General features: G+C 36.8%; 14 protein-coding genes across 14 annotated transcripts; 9 read left to right on the top strand and 5 right to left on the bottom strand.

The window, feature by feature from the left end:
- Positions 1 to 680, top strand: EIN_403770 (protein DEK, putative; the record flags this gene model as incomplete). The annotated part of the gene is made up of 1 exon (XM_004256766.1): positions 1 to 680. A coding segment is annotated over one exon (680 nt), but the record flags the coding sequence as incomplete, so codon positions are not given.
- Positions 681 to 1,179: 499 nt separating this feature from the next.
- On the top strand, positions 1,180 to 3,837 carry EIN_403760 (DNA double-strand break repair Rad50 ATPase, putative; the record flags this gene model as incomplete). The annotated part of the gene is made up of 1 exon (XM_004256765.1): positions 1,180 to 3,837. The coding sequence occupies one exon, from the start codon at positions 1,180 to 1,182 to the stop codon at positions 3,835 to 3,837; it is 2,658 nt and encodes an 885-aa protein (XP_004256813.1).
- A 129-nt stretch (positions 3,838 to 3,966) lies between these two features.
- EIN_403750 (proto-oncogene tyrosine protein kinase FER, putative) lies at positions 3,967 to 5,415 on the bottom strand (the record flags this gene model as incomplete). Its single annotated transcript, XM_004256764.1, has 1 exon — positions 3,967 to 5,415. One exon carries the CDS (start codon positions 5,413 to 5,415, stop codon positions 3,967 to 3,969), a length of 1,449 nt encoding a protein of 482 aa, XP_004256812.1.
- Positions 5,416 to 5,935: 520 nt separating this feature from the next.
- EIN_403740 (Rho guanine nucleotide exchange factor, putative) lies at positions 5,936 to 7,978 on the bottom strand (the record flags this gene model as incomplete). The annotated part of the gene is made up of 2 exons (XM_004256763.1): positions 5,936 to 7,247; positions 7,356 to 7,978. 2 exons carry the CDS (start codon positions 7,976 to 7,978, stop codon positions 5,936 to 5,938), a joined length of 1,935 nt encoding a protein of 644 aa, XP_004256811.1.
- Positions 7,979 to 8,413: 435 nt separating this feature from the next.
- On the bottom strand, positions 8,414 to 10,276 carry EIN_403730 (hypothetical protein; the record flags this gene model as incomplete). The annotated part of the gene is made up of 3 exons (XM_004256762.1): positions 8,414 to 9,529; positions 9,667 to 10,025; positions 10,159 to 10,276. 3 exons carry the CDS (start codon positions 10,274 to 10,276, stop codon positions 8,414 to 8,416), a joined length of 1,593 nt encoding a protein of 530 aa, XP_004256810.1.
- Positions 10,277 to 10,345: 69 nt separating this feature from the next.
- EIN_403720 (hypothetical protein) lies at positions 10,346 to 10,960 on the top strand (the record flags this gene model as incomplete). Its single annotated transcript, XM_004256761.1, has 1 exon — positions 10,346 to 10,960. One exon carries the CDS (start codon positions 10,346 to 10,348, stop codon positions 10,958 to 10,960), a length of 615 nt encoding a protein of 204 aa, XP_004256809.1.
- Positions 10,961 to 11,034: 74 nt separating this feature from the next.
- EIN_403710 (tetratricopeptide repeat protein, putative) lies at positions 11,035 to 13,101 on the bottom strand (the record flags this gene model as incomplete). Its single annotated transcript, XM_004256760.1, has 1 exon — positions 11,035 to 13,101. One exon carries the CDS (start codon positions 13,099 to 13,101, stop codon positions 11,035 to 11,037), a length of 2,067 nt encoding a protein of 688 aa, XP_004256808.1.
- Positions 13,102 to 13,345: 244 nt separating this feature from the next.
- EIN_403700 (RWD domain containing protein, putative) lies at positions 13,346 to 14,005 on the top strand (the record flags this gene model as incomplete). Its single annotated transcript, XM_004256759.1, has 1 exon — positions 13,346 to 14,005. The coding sequence occupies one exon, from the start codon at positions 13,346 to 13,348 to the stop codon at positions 14,003 to 14,005; it is 660 nt and encodes a 219-aa protein (XP_004256807.1).
- A 249-nt stretch (positions 14,006 to 14,254) lies between these two features.
- Positions 14,255 to 15,631, top strand: EIN_403690 (nucleolar protein nop56, putative; the record flags this gene model as incomplete). Its single annotated transcript, XM_004256758.1, has 1 exon — positions 14,255 to 15,631. One exon carries the CDS (start codon positions 14,255 to 14,257, stop codon positions 15,629 to 15,631), a length of 1,377 nt encoding a protein of 458 aa, XP_004256806.1.
- Positions 15,632 to 16,069: 438 nt separating this feature from the next.
- On the top strand, positions 16,070 to 18,051 carry EIN_403680 (protein ariadne-1, putative; the record flags this gene model as incomplete). Its single annotated transcript, XM_004256757.1, has 2 exons — positions 16,070 to 17,795; positions 17,855 to 18,051. 2 exons carry the CDS (start codon positions 16,070 to 16,072, stop codon positions 18,049 to 18,051), a joined length of 1,923 nt encoding a protein of 640 aa, XP_004256805.1.
- A 147-nt stretch (positions 18,052 to 18,198) lies between these two features.
- On the top strand, positions 18,199 to 18,520 carry EIN_403670 (hypothetical protein; the record flags this gene model as incomplete). The annotated part of the gene is made up of 2 exons (XM_004256756.1): positions 18,199 to 18,388; positions 18,429 to 18,520. The coding sequence occupies 2 exons, from the start codon at positions 18,199 to 18,201 to the stop codon at positions 18,518 to 18,520; spliced, it is 282 nt and encodes a 93-aa protein (XP_004256804.1).
- A 281-nt stretch (positions 18,521 to 18,801) lies between these two features.
- Positions 18,802 to 19,727, bottom strand: EIN_403660 (hypothetical protein; the record flags this gene model as incomplete). The annotated part of the gene is made up of 2 exons (XM_004256755.1): positions 18,802 to 19,441; positions 19,483 to 19,727. The coding sequence occupies 2 exons, from the start codon at positions 19,725 to 19,727 to the stop codon at positions 18,802 to 18,804; spliced, it is 885 nt and encodes a 294-aa protein (XP_004256803.1).
- Positions 19,728 to 20,423: 696 nt separating this feature from the next.
- Positions 20,424 to 21,344, top strand: EIN_403650 (hypothetical protein; the record flags this gene model as incomplete). The annotated part of the gene is made up of 1 exon (XM_004256754.1): positions 20,424 to 21,344. One exon carries the CDS (start codon positions 20,424 to 20,426, stop codon positions 21,342 to 21,344), a length of 921 nt encoding a protein of 306 aa, XP_004256802.1.
- Positions 21,345 to 21,969: 625 nt separating this feature from the next.
- EIN_403640 (hypothetical protein) lies at positions 21,970 to 25,111 on the top strand (the record flags this gene model as incomplete). Its single annotated transcript, XM_004256753.1, has 2 exons — positions 21,970 to 22,232; positions 22,315 to 25,111. The coding sequence occupies 2 exons, from the start codon at positions 21,970 to 21,972 to the stop codon at positions 25,109 to 25,111; spliced, it is 3,060 nt and encodes a 1,019-aa protein (XP_004256801.1).
- Between the last annotated feature and the right edge of the window lie 94 nt (positions 25,112 to 25,205).

Here is a 25,205-nt window from a genome sequence, read left to right as displayed (position 1 = left end):
GGCGATGGGAAGAATTGAGCGAAATAGAGGAGATCAAGGCGACAATGAAATCGATCCACAAAGGATCCGAAAAGGCCATACTCATACACAAAGTCCTTTATGGATCAATTGGATCTGAAGCCACTCGTCGTACTGATATTATGGATTTCTCGGGAATTAAAGGTGAGAACGCGACTGAGACTAAAGAACTTGTTGAGAAGAAAGAAGCGTCTTTGGCTAAGCTTTCATACGCAGATCTTATCGAAGTCTGCAGAGTTCTTTGCCTTGCGGGTGCTTCGAAGGAAAAGACTAAAGAGAAGTACGCACAAGAGATCGTCAAATTCATGCAGAAGCCTGGCAACACAAAACCCGTTGTGACCGCTACGGAAGATGTTGCTCACGTGGAAGAGAGTGAAGAGGAGGAAGAAAAGAAGCCAAAGAAAACAGCAAAGAAGGGCAAAAAAGAAGAGAAAGAGGAGAAACCAAAGAAATCAGCGAAAAAGGAAACTAAGTCGAAAAAAGAGGAAAAGGAAGAGAAACCAAAGAAAACTACTAAGAAGGAAACCAAGAAAGAGGCGAAAACACCAAAGAAGGATGAGAAGAAACCTGCTAAGAAAGAAGAGAAGGAAGCAAAAACTCCAAAGAAAGAAACTAAAAAGGAGAAAAAGGAAACGAAAACTCCAAAGAAGTCGAAGAAGTAATTTCCATGCTTTGTCTTTTTAATTTTGAATTCTTAGTGAATTGAGTTGTTTGTACTGTTACCACTTTTATAGGAAATTTTTACTAAATAATACTAGTAATTTGTAGAACTGTTTTTATTTGACTGATAACTATTAGTAAAAATTAAAAGTATTTATTACTAATTAGCTCACAATTTAATTAATATTTTAGTAAAAATGTATTTGTGATAAACTTCCATCGTTTTTTATTTGGTTTAAAATAATAGTTCTTTTTTGGTTATTTCTAATTACAGAATGATTGATAATTGAAATAATTTGAAACTATCATTTTGTTAATCAATTACTAAACGAGAAATATGAATTAATAGTATAATACTAATTAAAGTTTAATATTCTCAATAAATAACTATAATTATAATATCATATATTGTAATTAATGGTAAATTGGAACCAATGAAGTTTTCAAGTAACTGATTTGAAAAAATCAACAAGAAACAAGAAAACGTATACTCGAAGGCAGATGAGCTTCATCCCAGACCGAACTAAATCGACACCAGTTGCCCGCCCAACAAAGAAGACCTCACAATATAATACAGACGCACAAATATTTATCCCACAAAAACCACACCAGAGCAAAAAAATTAACCAACCAAAAGCCCTAAAAGTGGGCCCAGTTGAACCCTCCTTACCACAAAACGAGGGTTTGGACGTGAATGGTCACTTCATTACCCCGTCTGCGACTCCGTCGAAAAGTGACATGGTGGACTTTGTTCCAGAAGTGAAGTCGGCAAGTATCCCACATGAGAAGTTCGTCATCAACCCATCCACACTTAAAACTAATGCACATATTTTTGTACCAAAGAAGAAGACTGTTGAAAAGGAGAAGACGGAAAATGGTGGTTGCGAGATGGACACCTTCAAAATGAATAGTAAACCCTATGTGCCAAAAAGGAAAAAACAACAGGAAGTTGAACACGAGAAAGAAAAGGTAGAAGAAGAAGTCATAGAAACCCAAACAAAACCCGAAGAAAAGATTCCTCAAAAGGAAGAGAAAGTTGTAGAGAAAGTTGAAGAAAAACTTGAAGAAAAAATAGAAGAAGAACAACACCAAGAAGAAGACGAGTGGACTCAAGTTGAAGTGGGCGGGAAGAAAAGAAAAATCAACGAAAAAGTTGAGAATGAAAAGAAACAAAAAGCAAAGGAAAGGAGAAAACGACAAGAAGAGAAAGAACGAAAAGAAAAGGAATTACAAAAATTACAAGAATTAAAAGAAAAGGAAGAACAAGAGGCTTTAGCAATTATCGAAGCACAAAAGGCACAAAAAGAAAAGGAAGAACAAGAAGAAAAAGAAAAATTGGCAAAAGAACTTGAGATTAAGCAAAAGGCCAATGCACTGCAAAAATCTTCTACTGAAATTCCACAACCAACAGTAATAGAAAAAGTCTTTGAAAAATATGAACCGCCAAAACTCCCCAAAAGTGACGAACACGACGAAAAACCTTTGGCTCAAGTGCAAAGTGAAAAACTTCCAATTAAAAAGAACTCGAGCGATGAATATGTCGCACCTAACCGCTCTATTTCTACTCTTCCAAAAATAGTTGAGAAGAAGTACTCCATCAATGAAATGAAAAGTCTGAGAGGAAAACAAGAAAGAGCACGAGACTCGGTTTATGAAATCTTCCAACGGTTTGTGAAGAGTGAAGTGAAGAAAGAGGAGAAGAAAATACAAGTCGACAAAACAACTGCGTTTTACAAGTTATCATTCAACCAATTGACAAAAGAAAAATTGGAGAAAATAGCGAATGACATGGTCTTCCAAATTCGAACGAAGGAAGATAGTGCAATGATGCTTCAAATTCTTTTCAAGAAGTCGATCAATGAACAAAAGTATGTCCACTTGTATGTCAAGTTCTTCATCCGAATCACTCAATTGATGGAAACTATGGAGAACAAAAAGGAGATCTCTGAGGTCATGATCATCTCCCTTCTTAACCTCGCGGAAGCCCAATTCAAACATCCGCCAGTGCCACGAAAACCAGTTGAAGGCGAAACGGCAATGGACCAAGTTCAACGAGAAGAGTTGAATGCTATAGACGAAGTGGAGTATGTCGGAACAGTCTATTTAGTCAGTTACTTGTACATAGAAGGCAGAGTACTTCCTACACTTGTGTTACAATGTTTGAACACACTGAGCTCAATTGGCGGGAAATTGCCACTGAAGGCGTACAAAACGTTGGTAAAGGAGACGTGCACCAAATTGTCGAAACAGGTGGACTTGAAGGGGGTTATTACAATGACTGAGAATATGATGAAAGTTCCGACTATCACTTTCATGGAGAAGGTGTGGCTGGAGGAGAGTGTCTCGCAACTCAAAACTGCGATGAAGGCCGCGGAGCTTCAAAAGGATAAACAAGATAAAAAGGAGACTAAAGTGAAACCGCCAAAGTCTGCTCAACCAAAGACTGGCAAACTGTGTGTTGAAAAGTTTGTATCTGGTAAATGCAATGCCGCCGAGTTATGTAAATATGTCATTCAGTTGAGTGAAGAAGAAGTTGGGAAAGGGATAGAAGAGGCGATGAACACAATGGACGAAACATACAACAAAGACTTAGAGAGTGTCATTTGCTCTGGTGATTTCATCAAAGGAATTGGAAATAAGTGGAAGAATGTGTTGAGCACCATGAAGAAATATATGATGAATGAAAAAGATGGGTTGGCCTTGTTTGGTGCGGTATTGGGGAAAATCTATTGTAATGGGTTTATTGCGATGAGCGTTATTATTGAAATGATTAAAGAAATTGAGATGGAATCATTCAATGTCGTCGGGAAGATCAGAAGTCACTTATTTGTCTTCACTGTTTTTCTCGAGACTGTCGTTGGAGACAAATCTTTTGACCTTCACCAAATGCAGAACAACCTTTCGGAAATTACTAAGGACACTGAAGTCTTGTTTGGAAAAGACCTTCTAGAAAAGGTATACCACGCTTCAATAGTCATTGCGTGTAACTCGGAGGATGGAGTATATGAAGGAAGAGAACAAATTACTCTTGAGAAGTCAACAATTTTAATTCCGTTGGTAACTAAAGGCGTTGCTCTTAAAGTTCTTTCGACGTTGATGAATCTCGACGAACGATCGAAAGCAGTTAAAAAGGAGATCGAGTCCAACCTCTCGAAGTAATTGATTAACTTTGGTATAGTATATTTATAGTATGATAAATTATAATAGATCTAATATACTACTATTATATAATAATATAATAATATAATAATATAAAAGTATTAAATATTTAAATTAGAAAAGAGTGAATTAGTCGTCGTATTTGTTCTGTTTGCACTTTTCAAAAGGGCAAGCTACCTTGACAAGACCTTCTTTAATGCATTTATCGACCAACTCTACGACTGTTGTAGCAAATATTTCCTTTTGTGTAAGAATGTTAACAGTCTTGTACCTCACATCAGTCTCTTCGAATGACATTCTGACGACTCTGTTGTGTTTGTAAGCCCCTTTAAAGTTGTAGGAAATGACAAACGGAGCGTCCGGACTTCTTGTTGATGTTCTGACAACAAAGTAGCCATCAGTTCGATTATCTAACCAACTCTCAACGACTTCTCGACTTGATTCAAAAGTGAAATAGTCTTGATGGAACAAGTCGAGTAATTCCTTTGTAACGAATTGTGAGTTGTAATACTTTCCGAAGAATTTAATACTTTTTTGAAAAGAAGTTGGAGTCACATTAGTTTCTTCAAATATTTTGTAGATGGGATCTTCCTTAGGAATTTTAATAGCGAGATCTTTGGCAATAGTATTAAAGAAGAGGGGCTTGTCCATTTCAAGACGAATACCACCCGTCTTCTCGTTGTTGAATTTGCTCTCCCACCATTCGAGAGCATCGTGGTCACTCAACGCATTGACTAACACGGCGTTTTGAAGTGTCTTTACTACAACACTACTCCCTGGTCTTTTTTCGGGATCTTGACTCCACATTGACTCTATCAATGGGACGATAGACTCTGGGACATAAGGTTTGACTTGTGGACGTACACCACCTTTAACAACGTCTGTGATAAATGCTTCAATTCCTTTTGTTTTGTATTCTTCAAAGAGGGGCTTCTGACTGAAAGTCTGCCAAAATATCAAAGCAAGTGCATATACATTAGACGCAAAGGTGGGTTTCTTAGCGTCATATTCGTCATTGGAGACATATACAGGAAGACTCTTAGATACCAACGAGTTTGCTTCTGGCAAGAATGAAGCGAATGCAAAGGCATCCACTTTGATAGTCAAATGTGAATCAACGAGGAAGTTATGGATGTCCACGTTAACATCTACTACACCAACTACATTGTTCAACCAAGAGATGCCAAGTGCCATTTCGACGCACATCCTCAATTTGATGTCTGGGGTTAATGTGACTCTCATAGACTCTGGAATTTGTTCCGGTGTATATAAGAGTTGTGCTAAATTGCATGAGAGGAGTTCAGTGACTAACATCACATTATTGGTTTGTTCACAAGCGCCCATGAAGAGAACTATATTTGGGTGAAATACCTTTTTCATTAATGCAATTTCTTTCAAACAGTTCGCGCGCTCTTCGGGAGTAAGTTCTTGTTTGTGTGCTCTTTTAATAGCTACTGGAAGACCATTAGAAAGGCCTTTATAGACTTTACCAAACGGTCCATCGTTAATGACATCTTTTTCGTCATATAAAATATCTTCTGGGTGGAGAGTGGGTGCTCCATCTTTAAAATTCTTCATTCGTTCTTTATTAATTACCAGTTTAAGTTTACAGTTTTAATATTGCCATATTCTTTCTTTATGTTAGAATGTAATAAATATGAGAATCAACACACTTTTGTTTATCTTTGAATCCGTATTTGTAATGGAATTACACGTTTTTTTTTATCATAATTAATTGGTTTTTTACTATTCTTTTTAAGAAAAAATTTCCCATATTAAAAATACATTTGAACAATGTTTCCCAGATATCCTTGTGTATGATTTTTTGCCATTAGTTCATTTTTATTATTTTTATTAATAATATTCTTATTAATAATATTATTACTATGTCATTGAAATGGTTAATTGTATAGATTCAATTCCTATTTTTTGTATATTTAAATTCTTTTTTTATTTTTTCAACTAATTATTCTTTATCAAAAATTAAAGTATTTATATAGTATAATATACTAAAACTATCTTATTATAATAATACTACTAATATATTATTATAATTTACTAGACAACATCAAAACTGGTTTAACACATTGACACACTATTATTTTGGCTTCGGAGACATTGGTGTTGGGCTGAGAACAGGTGTAGAAGTTCGAACTAACCCATCGATGATAGGTTTATCAGTCGATTCTCCTTTCACTGGTGTTGAGCTCATCAAGTCCATATACGAATTTCTTCTCTCGCGTCCGGCCAAGTCTGCTGTCTCTTCCATACTCTGTTTTGCCTCTTGTGCTATTCTCCACTTCTCGACACAAGACATCTTCGCAACACTCTTTCCTCTTTCAGACCATTTTCTTGTTTGATTAAATTTGAGGGATTGATACTTCACATCCAACATGTTTTTCGCGACTTCAGCTTTCTGTTTCGATGCTTCAAGAGCTTTGTCTTCAAACATTTTTTTCCTTTCGATGGCCTTTTCTATTGTTGTGTTAAATACTTTGACCCATTCATCCTTCTCTTTTGTTGTTTTTGTCCCGATGTAGAACACATTCTTCCCAGAGATGACAGAGAAGATACAGTCCCCAGCTATCTCCTTACTCTTAGGAACTTCAGTCATCTCCGTCTCAACTTTGAGTAAATTCACAACAACGTGCGTCTTATACACAAATTTCTTACTCAATGTCTTCGACAGCAGACTTTGTGAATATTCAGCAAAGACACAAATGTCAGAGAACAAGATGCAGTGGCATGGTACATACTTCTTTTTAAAACACACTAATAAGATGCCATCCTTCTGATAGATTCTCCCAGGTTCTTGGAAATTGACTTCACTTGGTAACTCTGTAATCCGCGAAGACAAGTCATTCACTTGTTCCATATGCTCAGCTTGCTTACTAAAGTCGTTCACACTGATCGCAACTTGTGAGATCAAATTAAACCCATCAGACAAATCTTTGTAGTCGATATGGTTATGTGGTGTGTGTTTCAATAGATCATTTAAGAGCAATTTGTATCGAGGAATACGTTGAATGGGCGTGATCAAAAATGACGTCAACTCAAAGTTCTTGTACTCTTCCGGCGCCTTCTCTTCCATTACTCGATGGTACTCTTCATAGAACTTATGTTCCTTCCCCAAGCTTGCCAACTCCTTCAAAGCTTCTGGATAGTTCTTACAATACTCGCCATAGATTTTTAAGAATGGCGCCATCTTCACAAACAGTCCTCCAATACTCGATTCGCTATTCCACACTTTAATTACTTTCTGAAATGACTCAAGAAACTTGGTGTTGACAGATAAGATCATTTCTATGTCACTAAATATCTTTCGCGAAGTCTCCGCTGGGATAATTTGGTCTCGAGTAATCGGTTTGACAAACTCTTCAACAAGCAACTTCAGTTGTTGGACATAACTCCTTTTTATTAATATATTTTATAGTAATAAATCTATTATCAGTACTATTATTAATACTATTGATATTATAATAATTATATTATAATATTATTACTAAAGAGAAACACACTCCTCGGTGGACAATAACTCCTGAGCTACGTTCGTACGATAGGCATACAGTTTATTCATCTTCCGAAATTCATATTGACGAGCCGCTCTTACTATCATGGTTGATGCAAGTTCCTTTTGTGCGAGAAGTCCACACGCTCGTACTTTATCAAGGACTTCCCCTTTAATCTTAAACCCTTCAAACCATCCCAATTTCTTCTCATCGAAGTTGACTAATTTGTTCCCATCCAAATCTTTTAAAGCAGTCGCAGCTGTCTTTGAGATGCCATTTTTTAACATAAAATCAGTTGTTTGTTCGACAGACCATATTCGATAGTCCATTTGATAGCCGTACTTTGGCGGTTTAAACAAATTCATTTTAATGATGTTACCCGTCATCTTAAACACCTCTGTCTGTTGCTTTTGTTCTTTTGCAATTTCTTTAATTTTGGCCGCAATGATCCCACGCTGCTTCACAGTCAACTTCCCTACAATACACTTCCAATCGATAAATTTCAGATCCTCCACACACTTCGCTGAAAACTCGTCACTGGTCACTTCCATGAGGACTTGCTCACACTCTTTCTGGTCTGGAAAGAGGTCCATCATGAACTGTGAAAGGTTGTTCGGTGCAATATTACTCATCCTTTGTCGTTTCTTTGTTTTTCAGTTCTTTCAAGAAGAAAATAGTTTCATTCATTAAGGAATTTGGATTTCAGAAGTTTACTATTTTATTTAACTCTTTTACTATAACCCAATTACCCAAGCGAAAACTCCATTTTTTCATGTTTCAAAAGTTTCAAACAAACTAAAGTATACTTTTATTATTATTGTATTTTTAATAAGTATAGTTTAATTTTTTTAATAAAAAAATCTTACTTTAGATTATTTGATTATATGGACTTTGAATTTATTTTAATCCATTAATTTAATTATTCAAAAAAACTATTTTGAGTAGAAAAAAAAAGAAAACAAGTCAAATCTTAATATTCATAATAATTAATAACTAATTAATTGTTATTTAAAAAATGGAAATAAAAAAAACAAAAAGGAAAAACATTTTAATAACAAAATCATACATCACATTCCCAATTTGAAAGGTGGTATCATTACTAAGATAAAAAGAATTAAGAAGACACATAGAAGAACACCACCAAACCACTTTCCAATCGAGACTTGTGTACTTCTAATTGCCAACACAAGATGTACTAATATTAAAATGAATAATCCACCGAGGAAAAATTCAAGGACATAACCTGAAAAGGTCGAAGAGATGACAAATACGGGTTTGAACACAAACACAAAAATAGTCCAAGGCACACTCAGTGTTACAAGCATGAAGAAAATGGCTTGCGAATATCCTTGAAGGACGGACAAGTTCCCACAATCTTTTCGCCCCGCATTCCAGCCAACAGCAAAATGTCTCAGCCCTATTCCTATGACACAAATGAGACTAACACCAAGGATATCCGCACTGATCCCAAACACTTTTTCCAGTCGCAAACATATTAAGACCTCGACAAACCCAAAGATATAGAAGTAAAGAATAGATATGAAAGTACTCACAACTGCACTCCCATAAAACAAGTCGAATGGGACCGTTAATTTACATAAGAGAATACCCGGCCAAAAGATAAAGAGGGATACCCCTTGATACAATTTCCCTGTCAGTGGCTTCCACTCGATCATTTCTTTCCAATCGACTTCATTCGGTCTTAGAGTTATATCTTCAGTCACTAAGTTTAAATTCCGTATCCACTCCTGCCGTTGTTTACTCCGAAATCCATAACATTGATGATCCGAAGTGTAAATGTCAAATAATGTATCGTCTAATGTATCACACATGATACTTACTATTTCAGAAGTGTCAACAGTTACTAATGGTCGGGACTGTGGGGATCGGTCTTTCCTGATCAATATTTCGTCCTGATATAAATCAACCCAATGCTCCGTCCACTGTGACGTGGAATACGCAACTTCGCTATAGTCCGGTGATCGGATGTATTGCATTCCACTTCGTATCTTCTCAATGCCCTCTTTATTCACTTCCGGCTCTGAGAGATTTAACGGTGTTTTGTTATCGACAAATTCTTGTGTGATGAGTTCTCGTGAGTATTTTGTTGTGATAAATACGGCAAGTAGATAGAACACATAGACCACCAAACTTAATATTAACAACGCTTTACCAAATTTGATCTATTAGTTATAGTAATTCTATATATACTATAATCAATAATAATATAATTATAATAAAGTAAGTATAAAGAGATCGAAGTGTTAACTATATATATATTATTAAGGTACTATAATGAAATAGGAAAATAACATCAAACATCATCAACACTCGGCAACGACTTCGCAAAGATGTAATAAAACAATATTGCAAGAAGAAGAATAAGTGCCTCTCTCACAAATGTCACTTTAGATATTATGATATTGTCGTGCGATAAAAGTGTGGGAAGTCCAGTTAAGACAACAACACTTAAAAACGCACTCCCTATGATTAACCCACTTGATGTTGAATAGTAGTTCATAAATAAAAGTCCTAAAATGCCGACACACACTTCGGGAAGACTCGAAGCAAGTTGAATGAAAAATGGAGTGAAAAAGCGCGTCTTAAAAACGTGCTCTACAAAGAGAGATAAACGATTGAAAGATGGGAAGATCACCTTGTCAGTTAGGTGGTATGTGGCTATTCATCAGTGTATATTTATTGGTAAAATGTATTATGAATATAGTTTGCTATTTTAATGTACTATAACTATGGTATATAACTAATAACAGATAATTAAAAATACCACAATATATAAAAAATAATCACAAACCAAATCCACACTGGAGAACAACATAAAAGTAAAGCAAAAATCCACCATACTTCTCGAAAGGAGTTAATGGGAGTTTGTTGAAATGGTCGAGCCATGTGGTGTTTTGCTTATTTTCCATAAATCTAAAATTCCCAATTTTAAGTTCAATTCACAAAAAAATAAAAACTAGAAACACAGAAAAAATAAAATGAAAAGTAAAAAACCTGTTGGGGTGGACGAGATTGCAGATTTTGACTTTGATGGGGAATTAGAGAAAGAAAAGAAAATGAGAGAGGAGACGAAACCAAGATTGGCAAATCGAATGCTCGAGAACGCTCAGATTCGTCGGCAATTTCTTGAGGAAACGAAAAACAAGCGAAACGCAAGGCTTAATGACGAGGAAGAAAAACTCACAGGAAAAAAGTTTCAAAAATTTGAGACCAAATCATACCAACTGATGAAGGAAAAAGAAAAAAAAGGAAAAGAAGAAGAAACAGACATGGCAAAATTTTATAGTGACGTCATGTTTGGAAATAACACGATGATGGGGGACTTTTTGGCGACGGAACGAGAAGAGAGAAAGTTTGAAGAACAAAAGAAAAGAGCAAAAATCGAAAAACAGAAAAAAGAGGAAAAATTGAAGTCGGAAAAGATGATTGCCGAAATTGAAAAACAAAGAGGCGAGATTGAAATCGCCAAAACGGTCGAACAGAAGAGGGAAGAAATTCAACTGCAAAATTTGATGAAATCAAAAAATACGAAGGAAACAGTTTTAGATGCAAAACAGAGGTACCTTCTCAGAAAGCAACAACAACTGAACTGATTTGTATTAAACGGTTGTTCTTCTGTCACAAAATTAAGATAACGAGTTCTAATATAAAATCAATCAAAGGTTGTTTAGATTTGTTCGAAAAGTGAAAGGCCTTCCTTGGCGACAAGGTAGAGTTTGTCCGTCGTTTTGAAGTCGTTGAGAATTCGTTTAAGAATTGGCTTCATGAAGCCTAACATCGCGCGACCAGTCTCGCCGTTGTGCATTGGGATGTCTTGAAGGACGACGTCGCACATCATTGAAAGCACACGTGGACTTACTTCACTACGGTTGATGTCGTACAGCGCAACAACAGCACTGATTGCTTGTCGGTAGTCTTGGATATCAATAGAAATTGTGATTAAGTTGTTCCACAAGTTGTAGTTGTCTCTGATATTCCTGACTGCTTCTTTGAGCGCTATTTGTGCCTCTTTCTTGTTATTTGACGTGACGTAGACGTAGGCCAAATTGGCCCAGCTTTGTCCATCATCGTTGTCCAAACTGACGGATTTTAAAAACGCGTTTTTAGCTTCTTTGAGGTTGTTCAACTGCATGTAGGTAATGCCAAGAGCATACCAAATGCGTTGGTAAAGTGGGTTGATCTTCAGAGAAAGTTCAAAGTGCTCTTTTGCCTTTTCCCAGTCTTTATTGTTGTAGTAGTACTGTCCCAAAACACGTTGCGCGTTGAGGTAAGTTTTGTTGGAGTTCACCCAGCACTCCTCGAGGTATTTTGTATCATGTGTCAATTCAAACATCAATGTGAGCAACTCGGAGTTTCTATCTCCCTTCTCCATCATTTCATTTGCCAAGTTCTTCGCCTTTTCGCGCTCATTAAGAGATAAATAGGCGGCAACGATTTCATTTTTCATGTCAAGTGACGAAAAGTAATTGATCGCAGCCGATGGATCACCCATTAACAACATCCGCATGCCAACTTCCTTTCTCAGAGCAAAAATGTGAGGGAACAATGTCATGTAAATACTCTCGAGTCTTTCTTCGGCCAAGAACTTGTCATCGCCACTTTCGAGCATCTTGACAATTTCGTCAGCTTGGTTCACAGATCGCCACAAAAAGTGTGTAACAGTCGCCTCGTATCGCGACTTAAGTAAAACAGTCATAAGGAATGTCGAGAAGTCGATTCTGTCTCGAAGAAGTCTGTTGCAGTATGTGATGACCTCTTCAAGAATCAAATCCCCACGACTCTGCTTTCTATATTTGTTCATACACATCAACAACACATAAGCCTCGTCGTATGTCGCCAACGGAGTATATGCAGTGTCGCCACTATAACTTGCGTATGATAACATATCACTGTCAGAGTCCAACTCCGTTTCCTTCAACAACTGTTCACATTTTTGTCTCTTAATTTCGCTCAAGGGGTGTGGCAATCGATCCACTTTCAAAAGGAGTTGTGCAGTTTGTTTCTCTTGGTATTTGGTCCTCGACCCCATTGCACCACTCATCTCCACAAAAACTTTATATCGATCACAAATGATCTTGAGCTCTTCAGTGACGTTTTTGTATTGCTCGGAAGCCCACAACCCTACTGCCAATTCCATATTTGCTTTATACGAAATACGCTCGTAAAACACTTTGCCCAAGTCTTCTTTCATCTCTTCGAGATTCTTGAGTGTTTCTCTGTAACTCAGGCCAATTCTGGTGTATAACGACTCTCCCGGATTCAACAAAACACGTTGATGAATAGTAGCTTGTCTCCCAATGAACCACGATATGAGCGGAACTTGTTTGTCCTTTAACATACCAAATACCTTTGCAGCTGTGTGCAGCCACAACGAATTTTGAATATGGGCGTTCACCTGTTCAGCGTCGATTGTCAAATATTGAATTTCCTTTTCAGACTCCTCGTCTTTCGGTAAGTTGAATGGTCCAACAAAATTCATTCGGACAAATCCGTTTAATAAAGCAACACCGACTAATAATCGAAAATCGGCTGGGATTTCCAAAGTCGCAGCATTTTGAAGGGTGAGGTCGGGGTATGCTTTTTGAAGTTCCGAGAAATCTCCACGGAGTGCAGAAACAAAATATTGTGGGGTGACTGCGCCATTGAAAAAATCGTAAGACTCCGAGAGTGCAGCGGGGGTCTTACCGTCGAGAAGAGCAAGTGCGAGTTGAAGAGTTGTTATTTTAGTTGACATGTCTATGCTTTTGAAAGTCTTTTAGGTTTTATCTATGTTAAATGGAAGGGTTATTCCTTTTGTTCTTCTTGGCAAATCATTTTGGACTGCAGCGACACCACATAATAAAAAAGTAACAAAAAATGCACGTGAAACAGACTTAAAATGACTAAGATAAGTGGATCGATATACAAGGGATGTATCAAAAGTCTTCAAATGCCTCGTACAAACTTGAAGTTTATGAAACAGAGAACAACAAAAGCATATGGACCTCGATACCGAAGTTGAAACTTTGAGTGCGATATATGGCGATGCCGTAAAATACACAGACAGCACATTGGAATGCACAGTAACTGAAAAAGTCGAGGACAATTCCCAAATAGTCACCGGAAGCCTTACCATCACATTCACACTTCCTGCTGATTACCCCACAACCCTTCCTTCTTTTACTTTAAAATCCGACGAAACGTATATTCAAAAAGGTACAGACGAGATCCGGCAAACCCTTCAAGATATCATCGACACGGAGTTTTCATGTTTATTCGAGTTAGTCGACAAAATGAAAGACATGCTCATTGCTCTATTGGACGGGCACACAACATGGCTCAACGAAGAAGCTGTTCGAAAAGAAAAAGCGGAGCAAGACGAAGCTGAAAAACAGTTCATTGGCGCATCCAAACAGACGTTCGAGCAGTGGTGGAAAGGCAAAGAGGCTGAGCGCAAAATCACAATGAAAAGAATTAAAGAAGAGAAAGATGAAGAGGTGAACAGAAAGAAGGGGAGGATCACAGGAAAACAATTTTTCATGAATAACCCTAGAATGGCAGAACAAGCCGACGCCGACGTTAAAAACGAAGAAGAGATCGATAACAAGCTTAAAGAGCAAGGCGTCGACCTCGACATGTTCGACGATTTGGATGTTTAATTCTTCTTGATTTTTTTTTCTTCTTTCTCACTTAAAACCTTAGGCATTTGTATCCTCACAAACACATGTATTTCTCTAAGATTCAAATCATTAAGTTTGAAGAGTTGAAACTATAATTAAACAAGTGATTTATTATAATAAATTTCTATAAATTAATAATTATAATAGTAATAATAAATAGTACACCACCAGGAGTTGAATGATATAGGGCAAAACCCTAATATGAAACTTTGAAAAGTAAGAGAAGCTATGGCGGACATGGTGTTGTATGAAAGCCCGATTGGGTATGCGCTGTTTCGGATCAAAGATTTCGAGCAAGTAGCTAAGACTGATGTGTTTGAGAAGTCAGCGTTGGACTTTCCAACGTTTTCGCAAAGTGTCACTCTTTCTGCCTTTGTCGAGTTCAAGACCGCCGAAGAATTACTCGAGAACATCAATGCCATTTCTGAAGGCGCCGTCCACCCAACACTCCAATTGTTTTTGAAACAAAATGTGAAAGGGCAAAAACTAGGGTTGCTCGACGAGAAGTTGGCGGGAGCGATTAAAGAGTCGTTGGATATCGAATGCTTGAAAGGGAAAGAAATTGCACTTGTGATCAGAGGGATTAGAACGCACTTCCCGAAGTTTTTGAAGGACATTAACGACGGAGATATTCGCACTGCTATGATGGGTCTTGGGCACTCGTATTCGAGAAATAAAGTGAAGTTCAATGTGAACAAACAAGACACGATGGCAGTCCAAGCCATTTTCATGTTGGATCAACTTGAAAAGGATATGAACACCTTCACTATGAGAATTAAAGAGTGGTATTCATGGCACTTCCCAGAGTTGTACAACATCCTTTCACATGACAACGCCATGTTTGTCAAATGTGTCTTGTTGATCCAGAACCGCCACAGTCTTGATGCGGAGAAGAAAAAGAAGTTAGTTGAAATTGCTGGTGAAGACTTGTCTGAGCGGATCTGCACCGCTGCGGATATGTCCATGGGCTTTGACTTGAACGAATTTGATTTACAGAACGTCAACGCGTTTGCGAAGAAAGTCACTGAATTGCAGGAATACAAGGACAAATTGCAAGAGTACCTTCACTCGAAGATGACCACTATTGCTCCCAATTTGACTGAATTGATTGGCGACTCTGTCGGAGCTCGTTTACTCACTAAAGCAGGTTCACTCACAAATCTGGCGAAATGCCCCGCAAGTACTTTACAGATTCTTGGTGCTGAGAAGGCCCTTTTCAGAGCAATTAAGACTCGTGCGAACACTCCTAAGTATGGAGTAATCTTTGGAGCTAGTTTCATCCAAAAAGCAGACCCTAAGAACAAGGGAAGAATCAGTAGATATCTCGCTAATAAGGCATCGACTTGCGCAAGAATCGATTGCTTCTCGGATATCAACACTAACAAATTTGGTGAGGCGATGAAGGATCAAGTCACTGAAAGAATGGATTTCTTGAAGACGGGAAAGGTACCTAAGACTAACATCGACACTATCAAAAAGGTCATGGAAGAGGTCGGAATGAAACATTACGTCGAAGAAGAAGAAGTCGTCGTCGAGAAGGGGAAGAAGAAAAGCAAAAAGATGGAAAGCTCGTCTTCGGAGAGTTCTAGTGAAGACAGTGACTAATTTGATTGCAAGTTTATTGTTTGGTATCACTCGTGAACTATTTTATAATTAATTTTATAATACAGTGTTGGTTTGACACAAGAAAGTCATATAATTATAAGAAATTAATAAAAATAGTTTAGTTACTAAATTTAATCTATATAATAAATTCGAATGAGTGAATGAGCTGAGATTTTTATTTCCTGTTCTTTTATTGTTCCAACAATTCAATCATTTTCTTCAACACAAGAGAAGATTGGTTTGACGAAAGAATTAAATATATAGTATAAAAAACCACAATAATAGTATTTTATTATTCGAATAAAAAAACTATTTGTGTTGATGATTATTGATTTACTTTCTAATGACAAATTAGTTTAAGAATTAGTGAGACTTCACCTATTTCAGATTTCAAATAATAAATCACAAAGAACTCGAAACGTCAAAGGAGAAAAAAAGATGTTGGGATACAAGAAGACCAGCGACAACGGAAAGTGTGAAAATTGCGGAAAGGAAATAAGTGGACTCCACCACTTGTATAGATGTCAAGGATGTGGGTACGCACTATGCTCGGGATGCGTCAAGAAAACACCGCCTTGTAGATGCGTCAACGGAGTCCCGCCACTCAAACCGGAACAACAAGAGAAAATGAACACACTGACTGAAATGGGATTTCCCGACTATATCTCTATATTTGCGTTGAAGAAGTTTAACTGGGACATTAACGAGTGCATTCCTTGGATCATCGAGAACTTGGCGACATTTCCAAGACCAGAACTTCCAAAAGAAGTTAAAGAGGAGAAGGACGAGAAGGAGGACACCGAGATTCAAAGCGAGTTGGACGGGATCGAAGACCAAATGAAATGGAAAGAGACGAAAGACACAGACCTCCCCATGGTCAAAGGAAAGAAAAGAAAAAGAAGCTCGAAAGTCGATGATGAAGACGACGACGAGTGGCACGAAGATGTGTTCGACGACGATTTGTATGATAACGGAAGAGCTGCGATATTAGGTGACCCATCAACAGAAAAGTGTTATGAAGTTATTGAAAGTCACGACATTGTCAAAATGATAACAAATTTATGTGTACGGGAAGCTGATAATTTGTGTATTGATGAAGGGAATGCGAGTGTGTTACTCAAAAACAGCGATTGGAGCGGGGACAAGTTGGAGAGTAAGTACTTTGATAACATCGAAAAGGTGTGCAAAGACAGTGGTGTTGTGATTGAAACGCCTCCACCACCTAAAGACGAATCGTGTTCTATTTGTTATGAAGAAGGGAAAATGCTAAGTTTGGGGTGTGGGCATTATTTCTGTTCAAATTGCTGGAACGAACGTATCTCAACGTTACTGAAGACATCTGGGAGTAACGTTATTGACAGTTTGTGCATGCAACATGGGTGCACATGCCGTATTAATTACGTTCTCGTGAAGAAAGCCTGCAATGAGGAGACATACAAACGTTTTATGTATTTTATTTGCAAAGACTTCATTAGCCACCGGAAGAGCTATGTCTTCTGTCCAGTGGACACGTGTGGGAGAGCAATCCATTACTTTGACACATCACGTCATGAAGTGCAAATTGTGTGTAAGTGTGGGCAACGCTTTTGTTTCCAATGCGGAAGAGAGATGCACAAGCCTGTATCGTGCGAACAGTTTATGCAATGGAATGACTTGGTTTCAAACGACTCGGAGAGTATGAAGTTTGTCAATACGATATCAAAGCCGTGTTTCCATTGTGGGTTGTATACTGAGAGAGTCGATGGGTGTAACCATATGACGTGTTCAAGATGTAAAGGCGAGTGGTGTTGGATGTGTCGAGGGGATTGGAAAACGCATGGTACACAGACTGGTGGGTTTTACAAGTGTAATTTGTATGACAAATCAGAAGCGAAGAAACTGGACATGAAAGCGGATGAATTGAAGAATGAGAACAAGCGGTTTTTGGAGTACTTTGACTCTTATATCAAGTACAACAATTTAGAGAGAGGAGTTAATAAAGCGGAGGAAAAAATGAAATTGATTGAGTCGAATAAAGAAAAGACGACGGGAAAGCCCTGTAAGGAGCTGTCAGTTGCTGCTGAAGTACTCAAAGAGGCGTTTTCTGTTGTCAAATATTCATTTGTGTTTTCGTACTTTGTTCGAGACTACGAACAAATTTCTAAACTGTTTTTGTTCCGCCAAAGTTTGTTTCAGAGGAGACTTTTAATAATTGGTTAAACAAAATACGAACTGACACATTAGAGAAAGATATTGAGTCTGTGGAAACGTTGTGGAATATGCTTGAAAAGGAAACGGATTTCAACTTTGAGAAACTCCAAAAAGTGCGACAGATGACGAAAATTGTAAAGAAGGTGGCTGTCTCCCTCGCAGACGTCTCAACAGAAAACTTAATGAAGGGAAGACTCGAGGAAGTAAAGAAGAAGAAATCGAAGAAATGAAAATAATAAATTACAGCGAAGTTCTGTTTGGTTTGTACGTCTAAGAGGAAGTCTAACTTTAGTTATTATTTACTAGTTAAGTTATTAAGTTATAGTTATTAAGAGAAACAAGAGAACTTGAAGACAAGAAACTTGAAAAGATAAAATATGGCGACAGAGCAACCGCTCGAGCCCGTGGAAGTCGAAGGAGAAGTTTCCCCAATTGATAAAGAGGTGAACGAATTTATTCGAGAATTTAATGAATGGAACATGGGAGTTGAAAAGGATATGAAAAAAATTGATTACTTTGTGAAGAAGATTAAAGCAATGATCGAAGAGATAAAGAAGAAGCAAGAGGGTTTGTTTTGAATAATGGAAAACATAATATTGAAAAGTAGAAACGGGGAATTACCCAACTACAAGCGAACACTTGACAAATCTGTTGACTATATCGCTGGTACTGCACTCGTATAAGACTAATGCAACGTAGTAAATTGTAATTGTAAGTCAATCTTATCGATATCTATCATATCAACACATAGTTAATAATATATAATATATATAATATTTTATTCTATTAGTTTGACACATAGTTTTAGAACTATATTTATTTATATTTACTAGTAAAAATCTTTAATGGTAAATTTAATTATAATATAACTATAAATAATAGTTCATATTTTTAAGAGAAATGAAACATATGAAAAAGGGTATCAGAGCGTATTTCATATAATACAATATTTCAGAGTCAAACAATAATCACTTAAACATTCAATATCTTTTACCATTTGTTCCATAACTTTTTTGATCTCTCCCGAAATTGTTTTTCACATTTCGTTCACGTGGACGACTTTTTTGATCTTTTCGATCAGTCTTTTGTGGAACCTTTTTGGGTTCTTCAGGTTCAAAGATGAAATGCCCATCACCTATTTTCGTGGTTTTAATTGGTTTAGACGGAACTTCTTCATCTTCTTCATTGTCACTACTTGATTCTTCTTCTCTTTCTCGCTCTTTTCGAGTCTTCTTGAGTTCTTTAAGATCTTCTTCTTCTTTGAAACAACCTTTCTCGATTTGGTCTAAAATGTCGTCAACAACTTTGGTCGTCTTTTTCTTATCATTTTTCTCCAATTCGGTCACATTTAATTTCTCCTCTTTTTTCTTTTCAATGGGTTTTTCCTCTTTTTTCTCAACCACCTTCTCTTTCTTTTCAGTTGGTACACTTATTGGCTTGGATTTTAAAAGGTCGGACTCTTCTTCCATTTTTGGCTTGACAACATTAACCGGCGCTTTACGTTCAACATGCTCCTTTTTATCAGAAAACTTGACTTGAATTAAGAACTGTTTCCCGTCTTTTTCAACTAAAACTCGATTCAGTTTGCTCTTAGTTTTATGAGCATCTTCTTCTGTTCCACTATAAGTTATTAAAATGTTATTAAAATGTTATTAACAAACTATATCGCAAAACCAATGCCAGTACATACCTTGGAGCCAGGTTTTGTAATAATAAACGATTTCTTGACTGGGGTCTCTGTTCCCATCAAAATGTTAAAGTCGTTGTTGGTATAGGTTGGTGGAAGACCAGTCACAAAAAGCTTTTTTGCACTTTGAACATGCTCTTGACGAACAGAAGGAATTGGTTTGGTTCCGTCGATTGTGGCATCATTCTGTGATTGTCTTTCTGGCTTAAAACGTCCCATTTAAACCTTATTAGTTTTACCCTCCTTTTGTTGTTGAAAATATTCAAAGGTTGAAGCTTGTAAAATAATTATTACAAAGGTGAAATTATCTTTATGGATATATTTTATTATTTATTGGTTAAATAATAAAGTTATAGTTAATTTTTAATAATAATCAATTACATTATTGGATATTTATTTTCATATGGTTTAATAATTAATTGATTTTTGCTATAATATAAACACAATAACGTTCAATAACACCATAAACTACATTTTTAAACATACAAATGAATAGTAAAATGATTATTATTTTATAATAAAATATATAAAATAAAGGTTAATAAAAGAACTTGTACTAAATAGTAAACAGTAGGTTAATTTTATTATCAATAGCTGTTTTTTTATAGAATATTTCTAATATAACTTTAGCTTTATAATAGTAAAATTATTTTTTTTAGATAAATAAAATACTAATATTGGAATTAATTTTGATAAACTATATATTACTTATGAATTTGTTTTTTTCGACGAAAATGAAAAATTCTACAATTGTTAGAAAGCTATTTCAATAAAATAATAAAGTTAAATAAAATAAAAATCACTTAAATTATATGATAGAAATAGTCGGAAAGAGCAAAAAAAAAAGGACAAAAAAATACCAAGAAAGCAAGAACTTTCAAATTGGAATTGAAAATAAACTCAAAAATTTAGTCCATGGCAATAGAGTGTGATGTGGAAATCACTTCCGAGTTTTCAGGCTATTTGAGCGAAGATTGGATGTACTATTGTTGTAGTAACGAGATATCATTGTATGACTTCAACCCTTCAACAGAGCAACTTGAATTTGTTGGTGTCTGTGGGAAATTTGTGTTTCTCAAATCTTTAGCACAGCAACGGATAGCTATAGCAATCAAAGATAATGAACGGCCACTCCTTTTTGTTTTCAGAGAGTTGGATCCTTTGTGCACAGTTGAATACGAAAATTACACAATCAAATTTCATAACAACGGATTTCTATTTGCGATTGTTTTTACAGACGATGAAGAGTGTAAGCGGTGCTTTGAGTGCATTAACAGACAGGTTATCAAGCACTTTAACAAATTACTGAAAAGAAAGAAATTGACTCCGGAAGATGCACGCGCGTCAGAAATCAAATTGACGGAGGTTGTGGACAACGCAATGAAGTTCGGAAGCGATGACGAAAAAATTAAACACTATTTAAACTGTACACTACCATATTACCACTTACCAAACCCATTCAAAAAACTTGGGATACCACAGACCGTGGATTTGGCTGTGAACTTACCGCCAGAGATTGAAGTGCCTGACCCTACAACCAATCAAAGAAAGGGGATGGGCTTAAATCCCCCAGTAATACCAATACTTGTGTTACAAAGTTTGTACAAAGAAACAACACACCCGGAAATTGACACGGAACAAGAGAGCCATAGCGCAGGAACTCCCAGGAAGGTTGGGAGTAGGCTCACCATCTCGGAATTCAAATTGAAGACTTCAAAAAGCGCAGCAACCGATTTAGCACTTTCAAATTTCTACCCAAAGGGATCGCTCTCGCCTCGAATGTCAAGAAGCAGAACACCAAGGTCGAGCAGGTTGCTCCCACTCAACACAGAGTAAACACTTCCATTCATTTTTTTGTTATTTAGTTTTTTGTTATTCATTTTGTTCTAACATCAAAAATAGAGTAAAGTGAAAATGCCGAGGTTGACGATTATTTACTATTTGAGGATTGGTATTACAATATAACATAATTTTATTACTATAAATTTTAAGTATATCAATTCAATTATACATAATAACAAAACGAATGGCAAATAAATTGAATTGGTGACTATGGAATTTGAATTGGTTGGCGATTGGTTGTAAAATAACCAAATAACCCGATTCTGTAGGTTAAAAGTCCAATAAAAGTAGATCAAGAATTTACAATGATTTCAATTTATTATTTAGAAACTGCCAAAAAGGCAGTGAAAGTAAAAAAGGAAAAGGAAACTAATAACTAATGGGGATTGTTAGGAACAAAAAGGGAAAGGGGTACTTTTGGGAAGAAATCCAAGAAGAAAGTGAACGTAAAAAATGGGCTGGAAGTTGTTGTTATTATAGAACGAAAAAAGCCACAAAATTAAGTCAGCAAATGATCAATTTAGACTATGCATGTACTAGTTTGGTTATAGTAATAATTATAGGAGTATAGTAAATGGAATGGAGTTTAAACTGTGTGGACATCACTTGGAATTGCCATATGATACTAGTCTCGGTGAAGCGCATGGGAATACTTAAACCGCAACGAGATAATCCTCTCTTAATGTTTGACGAAGAAGCGCAGCGTGTGTTAGTGCGAACGACGATACAACAAATAGTCGCGAACACCATATCCTTTATAGTGAACATCTCGTCCGACGAACGAATGAATTTTATATTTGACAGCATCGCTGTTGGGTTTAAGCTTCCGATAGTCTCTGATGTAGATTTCCAAAGGGTGGAGAATTGCCTTAATATATATCAGTTTGTTTCTCTTCAAAATAATTATATTGATCGATTGGATGTGTCAATAGATAAGATATATGAGGCATTGTTGACATAGTAGAAGGTGGATGGACAAGGAAAACATGCCTTCCCATTTGAAACAGAAAGAAGAAAGTGTTGTGACCATGTTAACACACATCTCACTCCTCTTTGGGAAAGAGAATAAAATCAATTCACCGTTATCAAAGTATATTCCCTTGTGTCAGAAAGCACTTATATTGTTTGAAAAGGGGATTGTAAGTTATAACTCACCTCTTCAAAAGGCACATATTTCGACATTAAATGTGTTATTAATCGGAATAATGGACGAGTTGATCGGAAACAATTTACCAAATTCTTTCTTAAAGAACAAAGAGAATGTCGTGAAATGTTTTGAGTTGATTTGTAAGACTTTTGTGATCACGGGAACACAAGTGCCCGAGTGGAAGATATTCACAGAGAAGATTATGACTTGGTTACTCTACCCAGACGTGTTCGACAAATTCGAGGCGTTTCTCAATTCACTGCAAAATGACATCTTTCTTTATAAATCAGTCGAAAAGGAGGGTACAGTGATTGTCCTCTTTAATTATATGACTTCAATTGACTTTGAAATACAATTTCTTCAATTGAAAGAAGTCTGGAAGAGAATGTTCAACCTCCTCGACCCTACCCTTGTTATCAATCAAAGAATACTTCCACATTATGTCCTTACAATTAGTAACCTTGCAAGAAACATCTCTGATATTTCACTCAGACTCACAAAGACTGAACCTTCACCACAAACAATGTTCACATTGTATTACTCAAAATTGGTCTATATCCTCTTGAACGAAAATATGAAAGACAACGAAGAAACTGTACTCTTCATTATTCCATCATTTGCAGTGTTTCTCGAGAATTTGAATGACGAGGAAATTGGAGATAAACAGTTGGCACTGTTTGTTGTTGTGTTGAAGCGACTTCTGAAGTCAAACAACATGAATATAGTGACCGCGTTATTCAATGAACTTCCTTCGATACTTTCACAACACACAAACTTCCTTAGTCTCATATTAGAACCACTCATTCGCGCTATTTTCGAGTATTTGAATGACAAAACACGAGCGGCAAATATTGTTATTCCTTTGATATACAACTGCAATTACTACATCTCCCTTTCACAAAACAAATATCTCAAAAATGCGATGTTTGAGAAAGACTTTATCGAGAGGGCGACCGTTCTTATACTCTACAAACTCCTTTTCGTCAACTTTGAACAAAGTGAAGTGGTCTATCTCTTTGAAGTGTTTGAGCACTTCTTTATGGAATTTCTTCCAAGCAATACACCTTCAGAGAACGATGCAGATAGGATTGAGAATATCCAAAACATTAACGTGGAGCCGAAAACAACGAGGGAATTGCTCTGGAAGTTTTTAGTGACGATGAAAATGACGTACTTGACAAAACTTGTGACGATGAATAACGAGAAGGCGCTTTTGTGTATTTCAAGAATATTCAAATTCACTGCGAGTTGTATCAACGACATCCCGAACACAACAGAATACTGCAAATACGTTGTGAAAACGTTTCTCGAGTTTTCATGCAAATTTCTCAATTTCCCGACGATGAATGTCTTCAACAATGTGATCCACTTGGTCATCATCTTCACGTCGCTCAATTCGAAAATATCAGACGAACTTTTTTTTGAGGTCAACAACAAATTCATTACACTCGAGAAGGCGAAGAGCACGTTTTATAGTGCACCGGTGGACCAGTTGTATACGTTCTTCATCTCCCACTTTTTCAACTCCAAAACAAAGTTCCGGAACCAAAACGTCTTTGACTTATTTTTGAAGAAGAGGTGCGAAGGAGAAAAGCAGAATATGGTGTCCGTTAAGAACAACGGCGCGTTGTATATCTTCTACGAAAAGGGTAATTTGTGTCATAATGAGAACTATGTGTTGGGAATCACATGGTTTGGGAAGACCATTTATAGATGTACGCCATTCAATCGAGGTATTCACACGAGTATTAGTGGAGAGGTTGAAGAACAAACGTGTGGGATACACACGGCACAACACGTTGAGTCTTCACAAAGTATCATTTCCTTTGCAAACAAACACAATTTCTCACGAGAACAGTCGAAGATGCTCCAAATTGTGAAAGTACTGAAAGCACATAATTACTCGACGGAGTCGGGGTCGGGTTCCCCGTCTGAAAGTCCACCGAATGAAAGGATTAAACGACCCGTTACGACACTGATGATTGGGACACTCTTTCCGACGAGTTTTGCGACGGATGCAGAGATTGATGTGAATGATGTAGTGCAAAAGACATTCACCCTTTTTGTGACGCCATTGATGCCTCTTAGTTCCTCTTTTCTTCTTCCAACGACGTTGTATAATTACTTGTCGTCTCCGATAGAAAATGTCAAGACGCAAGAGAAACACATTGATATACTTGTGACGGCAAATGAACGCATTATTGCGGACTCTTCATTCAAAATCTCACAACTGAAATTTAATATGTTCTGCTTCTCTTATTTTAACACTCATTACATATTCAGAGCAGATATTGCTCATGTCGTGTTGGCGATCAGAATCTCGGAGGCACTGCTGTCGAACCCGAAAAGAATCTTATTTAAACTGAATAAACCCCTCTCTATGGTGCAAGCACACTCAACACCTCTCACGACGTTATTCACTAACACTAAGACTAAAAATGCACACTCGAAAAAGACGAGCGTGATGATCACTATGGAATCAATGGACGATCCAGACTGGCTAGGGCCACTCAATCAAAATTTTGTGATGCGGAGACAGGGAAGCACTCCACTTAAAGTGTGTTTGGAACAACATATTAGGAGAAGGTCGAACTCTGCGCCGACGGACGATTGATATTTGTTTTTATTTCAACTCAACTCTTTGTTACTTTGTGTTGTTGCACTGGTCACTGTGTTTTGAATTGAACGAAGTCCCCATGGCAATACTA

The sequence above is a fragment of the Entamoeba invadens genome (assembly GCF_000330505.1).
Source record: "Entamoeba invadens IP1 unplaced genomic scaffold scaff_1105074726033, whole genome shotgun sequence".
In the NCBI taxonomy this organism is placed as follows: Eukaryota; Evosea; order Mastigamoebida; family Endamoebidae; genus Entamoeba; species Entamoeba invadens.
The sequence above is the reverse complement of the archived record's forward strand: the minus strand, read 5'-3'. Positions and strand labels throughout refer to the sequence as shown.